General features: G+C 43.2%; 1 protein-coding gene across 1 annotated transcript in view; it reads left to right on the top strand.

Annotated features, from left to right (window-relative positions):
• Nucleotides 1-2,259: 2,259 nt before the first annotated feature.
• Nucleotides 2,260-16,137, top strand: part of LOC135512085 (ankyrin repeat and fibronectin type-III domain-containing protein 1-like) — a 244,991-nt gene continuing 231,113 nt past the window's right edge. Inside the window, exons 1-4 of the mRNA XM_064933738.1 lie at nucleotides 2,260-2,591; nucleotides 4,350-4,474; nucleotides 4,720-4,896; nucleotides 7,989-8,173. Of these exons, the coding sequence (XP_064789810.1) occupies nucleotides 2,532-2,591; nucleotides 4,350-4,474; nucleotides 4,720-4,896; nucleotides 7,989-8,173 (547 nt within the window). The 5' untranslated portion in view covers nucleotides 2,260-2,531. The remainder of the gene's footprint in view (nucleotides 2,592-4,349; nucleotides 4,475-4,719; nucleotides 4,897-7,988; nucleotides 8,174-16,137) is intronic.

Genomic DNA, 16,137 nt, shown 5'->3' with positions numbered 1-16,137 from the left:
AGAGTTCTGAAGACTGCTAACCAGTGAAACCAGAGCTGCTCTTGTAACTTTCCCTCTTTTTCCTCATTTAGTCTCTCCCTTGTTTTATGGCTCCCTCTTTTTCATCCTCTGCCTTGGACCTTGTCTCTGTCTTTATTTCAATCGTTAATTTACACCTACAGGAACGTATCTCTTTTCTCTTATCCTTTTCCACCCCGCCTCTCTCTCTCCATACCCACCTCTCTATGTCTCTCTTAACCTCTTCCTCTCCCCCTTCCCTCTCATCAGGTCACTTGGCTGACATTAAACACAGTGGGACCTGTGTAAGAATGGGAGCATTCAACAGATGTTTCCTTGACACATACATTAACTTTCAATTCAAGAAGTGAGTTGTATTCCTGTATTAAGGAGGGGGGGTGTAATTTGAGTACAGTGCCTACAGTACAGCATTGCTTATATCTGAGAATACAACTAACAGTATGTTGGGGTACAGTATACACACACAGCTCTCTCTACTGTAGCTTTGGATAAGCTACAGTGAAATGCTTTATAAATGAGCTCTGAGGTATACAGTAAAAAGTTGTGATAATTATAATATTGTCGTTCAGTTGGTGACAAACAACAAATAATACGAAAAACTCCAAGGCCTTCAAAATCAAAAGCCCTGCGGGCCGGTAAATCACACTCGTTCAGATGATTCGCGCGGTAATCTCTCCCATCTGTGAATACCACAGATTTATGCATACCAGAGCTTCCATGCCTGGCCCCGGCAGCCACTGCCCCCTAGGGGTGGGATGTGTATCATGGTAATGTGCTGACTGTGGCCCAACCACACTTAGCTATCTACTACATAAAAATATGGATGAAGACTATACAAGATAGTTTGCCAACTATACGTTTTTAAAATGTGCAGTTATATTTTTATTTATTTAACTAGGCAAGTCAGTTAAGAACAAATTCTTATTTACAATGATGGCCTACCACCCCCCACCCCCTGGCCAAACCCTCCCTTAACCCGGACGATGCTGGACCAATTTTGCGCCAACCTTATTGGACTCCCGATCACGGCCGGTTGTGACACATCCTGGGAACGAACCAGGGTCTATAGTGACGCCTCTAGCACTGCAATGTGCTTTAGACCGCTGCGCCACTAGGGAGGCCAATGACTATCGTGTGATACAGTGGAGGCTGCTGAGGGGAGGAAGGCTCATAATAATGGCTGGAATGGAGCATATGGAATGGCATCAAACACATGGAAACCATGTGTTTGATACCATTCCACTGACTCCACTCCAGACATTACCCCGAGCCCGTTCTCCCCAATTAAGGAGCCACCAACCTCCTGTGGTGTGATAACAAGATCAAGGACAGTGACTATAATACCTACAGTGACTATAAAACATAGCTTAGAATATAATTACAAAGAAGAAAAGCTGATAGATTTTGTAAAATATGGAGCCCAAAAAATAAACTGTATGATATTATATAAAACATCCGTGCGGTTCCCAGAGTATAATATTATTTCCCTAATGTGTTCATTTTAAGTGAGTCTAAAAGCTTTGGCCAAACCCTGGGTCTGTCCCAATTGGCACCCTATTACCTACATAGTGAACTACATTTTGACCAGAGCCATATGGGCCCTCGCAAAAAGTAATGCACTATAAAGGCCTTTATTTTTCCTGGGAATAGGGTACAATTTGGGACACCGTGAAATCAAATCCCTGAAATGAATCTTATTGAATGATTAATGTATTTTTATAATCCCAACATTCACAACACACACACCACTGTTATGTGTCTCACGTACATCAGAGAAATATCAGGCAACCTATGCATTCGATGTAGGCAGATTGATTCTTTTTGTAGAGTATATTGCAAACACTGTTTTTGATGTGTAAAACAAATCTCTTAAAGCCCATGTTGAAATTACAACATCTGCCAAATCATCCAGCTAGATTAAGCCTTCCACTGATTTACATGAGTGAGGTTACTGATGTTGATAATGATGGTGGTAGTTTTGAATGAAGAAGAGGCTGATTATTGTGGTGTTGTAGTTAACAATACCATCAAACACTTTTTTTAAATCATAATTTCCATACAACTATTCCATGTTCCAAGTAGCCTAGGACCAACAGTCATCAAACTCCTTTTCAAAGTGTATGTTCATGTAGCTCGTTCATGTATGTGGTGGTCACGTTGATGTGTGATGAGATGGGCTGTTGTTTATCCAGATTGCTCCGTCGATGGAGCCTAATTGCAGTCCTCGCAATTTTGGGCGGACAGCCTAACGACATAAATATTTCCTGTCCAAGTTATCTTTTCCTTCAGACGGCTGCTTTGAACTGATGATGAAGGTCTCCGCATAGTAACGGACTCAATCTTTTTCTGACATACGAGCCAAGGGGTTGCCAAATATAGTCTGTTTACTGCAGGACGTGGACTTGTGGTAACTATCTGATTGTATGTGGACCATTTCCCTCGGCTATAGATTGGTGTCCGGCTATCCGATGCTGCAGCCCATCCTCACTCCGGGACGGTAGGTTAATTAACTGATGACTACGGAGCGCTCTGATGTCCGACCTCCCCATGATGTCGAACTGGGGATTTGCGTGGTAAGTTCTCCTAAAAATCTAAGTATTTTTGAAAAATATGAACTAGCCTACATCCGGCCTACCCTCTGACTGTTTTTTTAGGCTAGGCTATTGCATTTTAGAGTTGTAGGCTATTGTATTGCTAGGCAGCAGCAAACTCAAGACAAAGGCAGAAAAAGAGAAAGACACGTAACAGGGACTAAACGACGAATGAATGCTTCGGGAGAGTATCTGTTTTGTTCTGAACTGAAATTTCAAGGGGAAAGAAACAAAGATGGTAACTTTAGGCTCCATGAGGCTTAGTAGAAAGTTTTTAATGTATCCGCAGCTTGCTTTGAAATCGCCCGGGGGCTTTTGAAATTACTACGTTTTGCTGTAACATTGTAGTTTCGCTGCAACATTGTTAAAGTATAATTAATGGGACAACTAGCAAGCTTTCCTGCAAGAATGTAAAGCTGAAGTGAATTTCCCGTTGAATAGCAGCCCATGTCGTGTTCCATGGAGGAAAGTACAGTAGGCTAATTAAAGATGGTCGAAATGAAGGAGAGAAAAGATTTTCTTATGGCATGCAGGAATATCATCTTAACAGGGGACACAGTCCACTGGATCCCGTGTGTGCTATTGTAGCAGTAGCCTAGCACGTTTTCTTCTGCATACAAGACAAAGCTATAGCAAAACCTTTTCGAATTATGTGATGTAGTTTGACATTTTTTTCCATGCTGACCAGGGAGTTGCCCATACTGTACAGGCTGACTCACAAGCCTAAACATTGGCCACGTGGAGGAAAGTGGGTAATGATTTGGACTATTACTGTCACATCATTCAACTGTTGGCCTTTTGCCAACACAGCAGCAGTGTGTCGCCAGTGGTTATGCTATTGTAAGCTTAGGCGGCAGGTAGCCTAGCGGTTAGAGCGCTGGGCCCGAAAGGAAAGGTCGAATCCCTGAGCCGACAAGGTGAAACATATGCTTATGTGCCCTTGAGCAAGGCACTTAACCCTAATTGATGATAATGGCAGACCCTGGCTGTGACCTCACTCTCCGAAGGTGTCTCAGGAAGAGTTGCAGACACACTTGTACATATGTGATATCGACAAATATAAGCACTCACCAAATAATACTATATATTATTATAATATTATTATTATTATAAGCTGTAGTGTTATTTTTTGGAAACTGTTTCCATCAGTAGTGTAACACTTGTGAAGGGCAGAATCAACAACCTCTGTATCATCAAGACAATTGCTTTGTGAGAAAGCATTAGCCATGGAAGATGTTAACCAATGTTCTCAGTTAGTCATTGTTATGTAAATGCCAGCTGAAAAGTACCAGTGGCCTGGCCTTGACCCCAAGTCAGAGCAGGTCCACTGAGGCCATGACCCAGAGAGACACTGGAGCTGGGTCGTGGACGTGTAAACACAGAACTCGGAGACTTTTTGATTAAATACTACGGTAAGTCTTAGGTGTGTGTTAGGTGATTGGTCCGTGTTACAGAGTAACTATTCACTAAGGAAGTTTAAAGCTCATGGTTTGCTTTCCAAACTGTTCAGTCATTATACCTCCATTAGGACTACGCTGAGTAGTTGCATATTATGCATATTATGACTTGGGGCATGACTTCTCAGTCATATATTGATCCCTTTTCTCTTTTCCCTCTGAAAAGCCTTGTGTGTGCGTTCGTTCATTCAATGGGAAGCCAGACGGTGACAGATATCCATTTAATTAGAATTAGACAATAGAACTGAATGTCTCTTGGCTCACTTCTTTTTGCCCCCTCCAGCTATGGCTGAAGATGTCTCTGGACTCTGATAAGGTGTGTGGGCTGCTGTCCCGGGACTCCAGGACCTCCTGTGTCTTCCAGGCTGCAGACGAGAAGGATGACATACCAGGGGTGGGGGAGGACAGGTATGCTCCAAAACCCTGTCCCTCCTCTCTTTTGCTCTCTCGCTCTCTGTCTTTGTCTCTCTCGCTCTCTCTCTCTTTCTCTTCTTTCCCTTTTCTCTCCCCTCTCTCTCTCTCACACTTTTTCCATTCTCCCGTCTTTTATCTCTCAGGTCACTCCATATAGGCCTACATTAGCGTTCACACCAAATTCTCGTCATATCTTTTCAGTTTGGGTGAAATGTTTTTGTTCCTATCTCCCTTTTCAGTGTTTTGGAGATGCTGAGCTATTCTAAGTTCTCTGACCTGGAGACATGGCTGTGCATGCCCTCCACGCTGCTCCCCAGGGCCCTAGAGTCCACCCGCTCTACCTCCTCCTCAGGCTCCACCTCTACAGCACACCTCTCCACCTGCAGCGAGACTGGAGAGACAGACACACCACACAGGTACATCAGATCTAGGTACAAATGTCAAATACTTTGAGTGTTTGCTTTGGCCTGCCAGCTGTATGAGGTTTGCACTTTTGGGACTTTTCTATTGTTTCCATTGCAACAGGCAAGCTCAATTAAACACAGCTAAAGTGTTTGCAACTATTTTAAATAGTATTTAAATCCAGGTCTGCAGGACATGTTTTGGTGTCAAGTGGTAGCATTTGAGAAGATTGTTAAAGCTTCTGCCTCTTTTTTAAAATGTCCCATTTAAAGCACATCACTTTAAGAGATGAGTTTTCTCTAGTGTTATCAAATGTCTGTGTAGGTTTCAAAGCCCATTCAGCCACAGTGTGGTCTTGTGTGGTTTAGTCTTTCAGTCATTACAAAGGCTCAATCCACCAGCCTTTCTCCATGAGTTACTACTGAGACACTTGAAGCACTTGACTCTTGATTCCCCAGATTTAGCTGTTGAGTGGCTGTTACCACACACACACACACACACACACACACACACACACACTGGTCATTTGATACTTATTGGTCTTTGAACACCACTGCTTTTGACTGGGGACCAGCTCAGTGCCATGATGTGTGATTATGTTGCCAGTGTAGTTTTGAATGAGTGGTCGCCAAGCCTTCCCCAGCGCCCCCTCCCCCTGGTCAACCCAACATAAACTCTCACAGTATGTGTATCTTGCTGTGAGTGGCAGACATTGATGTCCATGGAGGTCGATTGCAATCGTCCAAAGTTGAGGGATTAAAAAATGATACAAATTTATAGAGAAGTGAACATGTTTTTCGGAATTGGTCGATGTTGAGTTACTGCGGTAAAGAGCTATGTCGAGTTGGGAGAAGTTGGTGGAGTTTTTCGTGCGGAGGAGAAAGAGAGGAACCCATAGAGGATCATGGAGAAGCCGCAGTTACAACGTCACGGAAGTCAGGTACTATAGAGGAATATATTCAAAACTAGGTTATAGATATGTAATATCCGCTGCTTATAATCAGAGGGCCAGAAGGTTATGACTGCAGATTGCAGAATTGTGCATCGTCGTGTGCCAGCTATAATTATTGGCAGTACAGTCAAAGAATTCCAATGTAAAGAGCAAAGCTATATGATCTCCGCTGTGAATAATCAAAACGCTTCGGGCTAGGATTAATGATTCATGCTCAAATATGTTATGTAAGCTTCCTAATGATTTGGGAAAGGCTATTCAACTTACCTGGATATTGGGTATTTGAGGTCTTGTGCAATGTTTATATTGTATTTTCGGAACTTAAAAAATTGCCTTTTTCATAGATGGCTGAATAGTTAAGAGAAGAGAACACATTGACTTATTATTTAGCTTTGTACCTTTCATAGACTACTGTACATGTATCTCGTTGTGGATTTTCCATTCAGGAGATGTATCATGAATATTTTAGCTTCTGCTAGTTGAGTTGTGTGTGAGAGAGAAAGTGAGTGCATGCATGTGTGTGTCAAACTGCCATGATGCAAATTAGGCACTATTAGTGTCACTCAAGAGCTCTGAAAAGAAATCCAGAAAATTAAATGTCACATCTTCCCCTAACTAATGTTATAATCGTTCTTCATTGGGATTTTTTATTTTTAGGTTTGAGTCCCCAATGGCACCCTATTCCCTATAGTGCACTACTTTTGACTAGAGCCCTAAGTAGTGCACCGTGTAGGCAATAGTGAGATTTGGGACGCAACCAAGGTCATTGACACCTTAGGGGAGAAGTTATTGAAAGGGATGATTAAAATGTAGTCATGCTTGACTGGTTCAATGTGAGTTCTCCCTTGATTGATTTAATTTATTAGGCAATTTTTAAAAATACATACATAACGGCGCTCCAGCCGGTGACGCCGCCACATACAATTTAAGAATATCATCAAGGATAATGCAATAAAGCTTAAACGCTTATTTCCGTTGTGGTCCTTTTGGAGGGGAAAGGGGGAATGCAACAAGGTTAGGCAGCAATTGTAGTTTGTTTCATAACATGAGATAATTTAGTACAATTCCCTTTCCTAATAAACAACTATGGACAGGTACATCTCCTCTTTCTCACATTTCCTTATTATATAGAACAATCAATCCCTAATATATACAAGACAATCACAGTATGCTATACAACAGGCACCATAAGGCAGACCATATGCTATCCCAGGCATTTCCTTCTCAGCCACGTACCAATACAACTTACTTTTGAGACATGCTACTATTTAGCCATTTTTTTAAGCGAAAATTTGGAACTACCTATGGAGGTTATACGTTTCAAATCTTCTGAAAATTATTCCAAAGAATGGCAGCTGAGTATAAACATGTTTCTTTCCCCATACCACTTTTAAATCGGAAAGGAACAGCGTCAGTTTCACTCCTTCTAGTGGAATAGTTGTGGTTACCCCATACCAAGTTAAAGTAGTTACATAGGTGCCTGGGGACCATACTGTGGACAATCTGATGTACCAGACACCATTTAATCTGAGTGACCCTCTTCTCCATTTTGAGCCATCTAAGGCTTTCAAAGTGGGAATAGTCAAGATGTGTGCTGGAAGTTTAAGAATAATCCTGACTAGTTTGTTCTGAAATGTCTGCAATGTATTTTATATGATCATGTACCAGGATTTAAGTCTGTAGTAATTGCTTGTCAACTGCTTGTATAATTCAAAAGCAGTGTTTTCGCAGTCACTGAAATGGCAACCTAAATTCCTACACAGTGCACTACTTTTAATAGAGCCCTCTGGGCCCTGGTCAAAAGAAGATCACTATATAGGGAAACGGGGGCCATTTGGAGTGCACACACTGTTCATTCATACCAATATACTGAAAAACCTTTATGGTTAATAGTGTTGACATTCCTACTGGTTTGTCCAAACTGCTTATTGTACAGCCAGTCCAGACAAGCTGGACCACCACTAGCATGCTTTTGGAACATTTCCACTCCAAAACAAAATTGATGAAAAAATATCTAAAATACATTTTTAAATACAGAAATAGACCCGTTTTAATTGGTCAATCCAGAAAAAGACGAGTTGTACTTGGTCAATCCAGAGGTCTACAGGTTTTAACTTCCTGTCTTGTGTCTTCTACTTCCTGTGCCTGTCGTAGACCTCTAGATAGGGAGGCCATGTTCCTGACCCCTGCACTGGGGCGGGAAATCCCATTCCTGGCCACACCCTTAGCCCCCATCCTGTCCTCTACGCCGTGCAACATAACCCCACAGGGCGGGGTCAGTGTCAGGAAGCGCAGGCGATTGGCAGCCAGCCCCGGGGGACTACACTGGACCTCTACAGGTACACACCGACCTAATTATCTGTCTGTCAGGCTATCTCTCTTTCTCTGTCTGTGTCTCCCTCCCTATGTCTCAGCGCTCGGTTTGTCTCTTTCTCTAGACTGTATAACTATTATCTCGGTTTGCTTTCTCTGTCAGCCTCTATCTTTCTCTGTCAGCCTCCTCCATCTTTCTCTGTCAGGATCCTTCTCTATCTATCTTTCTCTGTCAGCCTATCTATCTTTGTCAAGTTGGGTGGGGTGAGTCAAGGACCTCATTAAACTCTTGTTTTATTTTACAACTCCTTCACTTCTCAGTAGTGAACATTCTCTTCCCTCAGATCTGTGTTGTTTGCTCACTGATGGTCATGTTTATGCTGTGGAGTGGCATGCTTCCTGTATTAGTGTGTGTGTGTGTCTCTCAGTTCCACCCTTATGGGGAATGATAAAGACTTCTTCCTGTTAGAGAGATTAATACACACATCTTTTATCTCCTCTCCCGCTCTGCTGTTAGGTGTCAGAAGTCTAACCAGAAGTATTCGAACTAGGAGTTGTCCCTTTACGCCACTAGAGGGAGCTCTAGTCTAATACAAGCACTGTGCTGCTAGAGTAGGACCTAACTCAACAGTATCATACCACTCCAATATCTCAACTGTCAGTAGAAAACAAGTTAATGTTAGTGTTGAGTTAGGTCTCGAGACCACACATTGAGTGTCTCGGTCTTGTTTCGGTGTGGAATAAATGTTTATGTTATTACAGTATCAGCTTCCATTCCGTCAGCGCATTAAACTATTATCTGGAAATGTGCATGTACATCCTGGCCCATCTACATTTGCTAGCCCCAATTCTGACTTGTACTCTGATATCTGCCTCACTGATTTCTGCTCCCGTAAAAGCCTGGATTTTCTGCACGTTAACACTAGAATCTTATTACCTAAAATGGATCAATTGAAAGTGTGGGTTCACAGCTCCAATCCAGATGTGTTGTCCATTACTGAGACATGGTTAAGAAAGAGAGTTTTGAATACTAATGCTAACCTTTCTGGTTATAACCTTTTTTGTCAAGACAGATCTTCCGAAGGTGGGGCAATCTTTACCAAGGATCACCTTCAGTGCTCGGTTGTGTCCACCAAGTCTGTCTCCAAACAATTTGATTTGCTGGTTTTAAGCATTAAACTTTCAAATAGCTCTTTGTTGACTGTTGCTGGGTGCTATCGTCCTCCATCACCACCGGCCTGTACCCTACCTGCCCTGCCCTAAGCTCTCTCCTGGCCCCTTACTCTAAGTTTTAATTTGTCTTGCTAGGTGAACTAAACTGGGACATGCTTAAACCACCTGAACAAGTCCTAAAGCAATGGGACTCCCTACATCTTTCTCAGATTATTACCAATCCCACAACGTATGACTCCAAACACCCAGAAAAGGCTACTCTCCTTGTTGTTGTACTTACAACTAATCCTGATAGGTATCAGTCTGCTGTTTTCTGTAATGAACTTAGTGATCACTCTTATACAGCCTGCTTTCATAATTCCTGCTCAGTGAAACAACCTGTCCTGATTTGTCATAGACGCTTGATAAAAAAATCTTTAATGGGCAAGCCTTCCTTCATGAACTGGCCTCTGTAAAATGGTATAGAATAAGCGTGATCCCTTCTGTCGAAGACGCTTGGACCTTCTTTTTTTATATTTTCAGTGGTATTGTTAACAAACACGCCCTACAAATAAAATGAGAATTAAAAACAGGTTCAGCCCCTGGTTCAACCGTGATCTTGCAGAGTTACTCCACCTCAACACTATTTATGTTTTATTTATTTTTAATCCTAGCCCCCGTCCCCGCAGGAGGCCTTTTGCCTTTTGGTAGGCCGTCATTGTAATTAAGAATTTGTTGTTAACTGACTTGCCTCGTTGCCTCTTTCTAATGTCAATATGCCTTGTATACTGTTGTTTAGGGCAGCTCATTGCTTTATTTGACTGTGGAGCTCCTATTCCTGCTCAACATGCCTCAGATATCCCCCTTGTCCCACCGCCCGCACATGCGGAGACGGCACCTAGAGATGCAACCTCTCTCATCGTCACTCAATGCCTAGGTTTACCCCCACTGTACTCGCACCCTAACACACCCTTGTCTGTACACTATGCCCTGAATCTATCCTACCAAGTCCAGAAATCTGCTTATTTTATTATCTGTTCCCAAAGCGCTAGACGACCAGTTCTTAGAGCCTTTAGCCGTACTCTTATCCTACTCCTCCTCTGTTCCTCTCGTGATGTAGAGGTTAATCCAGGCCCTGCAGTGCCTACCTCCACTCCTACTCCCTAGGTGCTCTCATTTGTTTACTTCTCTAACCGTAAAAGCCTTGGTTTCATGCATGTTAACATCAGAATCCTCCTCCCTAAGTTTGTTTTATTCACTGCTTTAGCACACTCTGCTAACCCTGATGTCCTAGCTGTGACCAGCTCTGAAACCAGATTGCATAGCGGAGAAGGTACAATGGTCGGTAATCTGTTTGTTAACCTTAGAAGTGCAGGGTAGGATAGAAATAGGTCTGTAGCTGTAACGGTTTTCTTGAGTTGAAAGGAGAGGTGGACCAAAATGCAGCGTGGTTTCTATTCATGGTTCTTTAATAAAGAAAACTATACATGAATAGACTAACAAAACAATAAACGTGTGAAAACCTAAACAGCCCTATCTGGTGCAAACACAGAGACAGGAACAATCACCCAGAAACACACAGTCAAACCCAGGCTACCTAAGTATGATTCTCAATCAGAGACAACTAATGACACCTGCCTCTGATTGAGAACCATACTAGGCCGAAACATAGAAATACCCAAATCATAGAAAAACACAGACTGCCCACCCCAACTCACGCCCTGACCATACTAAATAATGACAAAACAAAGGAAATAAAGGTCAGAACGTGACAGTAGCAGTTTGGGTCTAGAGTGTCTCCCCCTTTGAAGAGGGGGATGGCCGCGGCAGCATTCCAATCTTTGGGAATCTCAGACGATATGAAAGAAAGGTTAGTAATAGAGGTTGCAATAATTTCTGCAGATAATTTTAGAAAGAGAGGGTTCAGATTGTCTAGCCCGGCTGATTTGTAGGGGTCCAGATTTTGCAGCTCTTTCAGAACATCAGCTACAGTGCCTTGCGAAAATATTCGGCCCCCTTGAACTTTGCGACCTTTTGCCACATTTCAGGCTTCAAACATAAAGATATAAAACTGTATTTTTTTGTGAAGAATCAACAACAAGTGGGACACAATCATGAAGTGGAACAACATTTATTGGATATTTCAAACTTTTTTAACAAATCAAATACTGAAAAATTGGGCGTGCAAAATTATTCAGCCCCTTTACTTTCAGTGCAGCAAACTCTCTCCAGAAGTTCAGTGAGGATCTCTGAATGATCCAATGTTGACCTAAATGACTAATGATGATAAATACAATCCACCTGTGTGTAATCAAGTCTCCGTATAAATGCACCTGCACTGTGATAGTCTCCGAGGTCCGTTAAAAGCGCAGAGAGCATCATGAAGAACAAGGAACACACCAGGCAGGTCCGAGATACTGTTGTGAAGAAGTTTAAAGCCGGATTTGGATACAAAAAGATTTCCCAAGCTTTAAACATCCCAAGGAGCACTGTGCAAGCGATAATATTGAAATGGAAGGAGTATCAGACCACTGCAAATCTACCAAGACCTGGCCGTCCCTCTAAACTTTCAGCTCATACAAGGAGAAGACTGATCAGAGATGCAGCCAAGAGGCCCATGATCACTCTGGATGAACTGCAGAGATCTACAGCTGAGGTGGGAGACTCTGTCCATAGGACAACAATCAGTCGTATATTGCACAAATCTGGCCTTTATGGAAGAGTGGCAAGAAGAAAGCCATTTCTTAAAGATATCCATAAAAAGTGTCATTTAAAGTTTTCCACAAGCCACCTGGGAGACACACCAAACATGTGGAAGAAGGTGCTCTGGTCAGATGAAACCAAAATTGAACTTTTTGGCAACAATGCCAAATGTTATGTTTGGCGTAAAAGCAACACAGCTCATCACTCTGAACACACCATCCCCACTGTCAAACATGGTGGTGGCAGCATCATGGTTTGGGCCTGCTTTTCTTCAGCAGGGACAGGGAAGATGGTTAAAATTGATGGGAAGATGGATGGAGCCAAATACAGGTCCATTCTGGAAGAAAACCTGATGGAGTCTGCAAAAGACCTGAGACTGGGACGGAGATTTGTCTTCCAACAAGACAATGATCCAAAACATAAAGCAAAATCTACAATGGAATGGTTCAAAAATAAACATATCCAGGTGTTAGAATGGCCAAGTCAAACTCCAGACCTGAATCCAATCGAGAATCTGTGGAAAGAACTGAAAACTGCTGTTCACAAATGCTCTCCATCCAACCTCACTGAGCTCGTGCTGTTTTGCAAGGAGGAATGGGAAAAGATTTCAGTCTCTCGATGTGCAAAACTGATAGAGACATACCCCAAGCGACTTACAGCTGTAATCGCAGCAAAAGGTGGCGCTACAAAGTATTAACTTAAGGGGGCTGAATAATTTTGCACGCCCAATTTTTCAGTTTTTGATTTGTTAAAAAAAGTTTGAAATATCCAATAAATGTCGTTACACTTCATGATTGTGTCCCACTTGTTGTTGATTCTTCACAAAAAAATACAGTTTTATATCTTTATGTTTGAAGCCTGAAATGTGGCAAAAGGTCGCAAAGTTCAAGGGGTCCGAATACTTTCGCAAGGCACTGTATCTGGATTTGGGTGAAGGAGAAATGGTGGGAGCTTTGGAGGGTTGCTGTGGAGGGTGCCGGGGAGTTGACCGGAGTAGGGGTAGCCAGGTGGAAAGCATGGCCAGCCGTAGAGAAATGCTTATTGAAAATCTCAATTATAGTGGATTTATCGGTTGTGACAGTGATTCCTAGCCTCAGAGCAGTGGGCAGCTGGGAGGAGGTGCTCTTATTCTCCATGGACTTTAGTGTCCCATAACTTTTTTGAGTTTGTGCTAGCCTTAGGAAAGCTAACTGCCTGTGTATATTGGTTCCTAACTTCCCTGAAAAGTTGCATATCACGGGGGCTATTCAAGGCTAATGCAGAACGCCGCAGGATGTTTTTGCGCTGGTCAAGGGCAGTCAGGTCTGGAGAGAACCAAGGGCTATATCTGTTCTTGGTTCTACATTTTTTGAATGTGGCATGCTTATTTAAGATGGTGAGGAACGCACTTTTGAAGAATAACCAGGCATCCTCTACTGATGGGATGAGGTCAATATCCTTCCAGGATACCCGGGCCAGGTCGATTAGAAAGGCCTGCTCGCTGAAGTTTTTTAGGGAGCGTTTGACAGTGCTGAGGGGTGGTCGTTTGATCGCAGACCCATTACGGATGCAGGCAATGAGGCAGTGATCGCTGAGATCTTGGTTGAAAACAGCAGAGGTGTATTTGGAGGGCAAGTTGGTTAGGATGATATCTATGAGGGTGCCCGTGTTTACGGCTTTGGGATTGTACCTGGTGGGTTCATTGATAATTTGTGTGAGATTGAGGGCATCAAGCTTAGATTGTAGGATGTCTGGGGTGTTAAGCATGTCCCAGTTCACCTAGCAGCACGCGCTCTGAAGATATGGTGTCCAGGGCACAGCTGGGGTCAGAGGGTGGTCTATATCAAGCGGCAATGGTGAGAGACTTATTTCTGGAAAGGTGGATTTTTAGAAGTAGAAGTTTGAATTGTTTGGGTACAGACCTGGATAGTAAGACAGAACTCTGCAGGCTTTCTCTGCAGTAGATTGCAACACCGCACCCTTTGGCAGTTCTATCTTGTCAGAAAATGTTATAGTTAGGGATGGTGGTCTTCCTAAGCCAGGATTCAGACACGGCTAGAACATCTGGGATGGCAGAGTGTGCTAAAGCAGTGAATAAAACAAATTTAGGGAGGAAGCTTCTAATGAACCTCTTGAAACTCCCCATCCCGGATCCGGGATTGTGACTAAGCCTCAGGCTCATTAGCATAACGCAATGTTAACGATTTCTGAAAATCGCAAATAAAATTAAAATAATGCGTTTGCTCTCAAGCTTAGCCTTTTCTTAACAACACTGTCATCTCAGATTTTCAAAATATGCTTTTGAACCATAGAAATTGACTAATTTGTGTAAGAGTATGCAAAGCTAGCATAGCATTTTGTGTAGCATGTAGCACGCAACATTTTCACAAAAGCCAGATAACCAAATAAATAAAATCATTTACCTTTGAAGAGCTTCTGATGTTTTCAATGAGGAGACTCCCAGCCACATACCAAATGCGCAGTGTTTCCTGAAAGCGTCTGTGTGTAGGAGAAATCGTTCCGTTTTCTACATTGCGCCTGGCTACCGAAACGAACCGAAAATGCAGTCACCTACAACGTGAAACTTTTTCCGGATTAACTACATAATATCGACCGAAACATGGCAAACGTTGTTTGGAATCAATCCTCAAGGTGTTTTTTCACATATCTCTTCATTGACATGCAGTTCGTGGAAGCTTGCTTCTCTCTCTGTGCCCCATGGAAAAATACTGGCAGGTGACTTTTGCGCACCAATTTCGGCGCAGGACACCGGGCGGACACGTGGTAAATGTGGTCTCTTATGGTCAATCTTCCAACGATCTGCCTACAAATACGTCACAATGCTGCAGACACCTTGGGGAAACGACAGAAAGGGCAGACTCATTCCTCTTGCGTTCACAGCCATATAAGGAGATCATGAAAGACAGAGCCTCAAAAATCCTTGTCATTTCCTGGATGCCAAGTCATCTTGGTTTTGCCTGAAGCTCACGTTAAAGGGCATGCACAGAGAAGATATTTGTATTTCTGGACACGTCAGAGTGTTTTCTTTCGAACAGTAGCAATTATATGCATAGTCGAGCATCTTTTTGTGACAAAATATCTTGTTTAAAACGGGAACGTTTTTCTTCCAAAAATGAAATAGCGCCACCATAAGTGTAAGAGGTTAACATGCATGAAACCAAGGCTTTTACGGTTGCGTAGCTGAGGGATCATAGGGGTCCAGTGAGTAGTTGGGCTGGCTGGAGACACGGCGATTCAGACAACTAGCAGGCCGGGGCTAGCAGAAGGGCCTTAGAGGGACATCACGACGGAGGAAAGTCTGTTTTAGTCTCCGTGTGCGGTGACGTCGATAGACCAGTCGTGATGGATTAGTAGGGTCCCGAGTAGCAGTGGGGTCCAAGTCCAATTGGCAAAATAGGTATAATGGCCCAAGAGATGGATCTATTCAGCTAACAGTCCAATATGCTCTAGTCAGCTAGCGGGCTGCAGCTAGCGTGCTAGCAGATGGGCATTCAGGGGACGTCGCGACGTAGGAGCCAGTTAAGTCCCCCCATCGAGCAGATTACGCCGGTAGTCCAGTCGTGAAGGAATCGGCGTGGTTCCGTGCCCCGTACCGGCAGTAGAAGGGGTCCGGGCATTGTAACCCAGGAGTGGCTGATATGCCTCTTCAGCTAGCTGGGAGAATGGGCCTAGCATGGGCTAGCTCCAGGCTAATTGGTGCTTGCTTTGGGACAGACGTTAGCCAGGAGTAGTCATTCGGATTGCAGCTAGCTAGCTGCGATGATCCAGGTGAAAAGGTTCAGAGCTTGCTGTAGGAATCCGGGGACCTGGAGAGAAAATAGGTCCGGTACATTCTGGTTTGCGTCGCGTTGTACAAACTGGCGAGAGCTTTCTGAGCTAAAGGTTAGCTGATGACCGCTAGCAGTGGTTAGCTGGCTATTAGCTATTGAGCTGGCTAGCTTCTGTTGCCTTACCTCCTTACTTAATTTGCACACACTGTATACAGATGTTTCTATTGTGTTATTGACTGTACGTTTGTTTATCCCATGTGTAACTCAGTGTTGTTCTTTTTGTCGCACTGCTTTGTTTTATCTTGGCCAGGTTGCAGTTCTCAATGAGAACTTGTTCTCAACTGGCCTACCTGGTTAAATAATGG

This window comes from Oncorhynchus masou, chromosome 24 (assembly GCF_036934945.1).
Source record: "Oncorhynchus masou masou isolate Uvic2021 chromosome 24, UVic_Omas_1.1, whole genome shotgun sequence".
In the NCBI taxonomy this organism is placed as follows: Eukaryota; Metazoa; Chordata; class Actinopteri; order Salmoniformes; family Salmonidae; genus Oncorhynchus; species Oncorhynchus masou.
The sequence above is the reverse complement of the archived record's forward strand: the minus strand, read 5'-3'. Positions and strand labels throughout refer to the sequence as shown.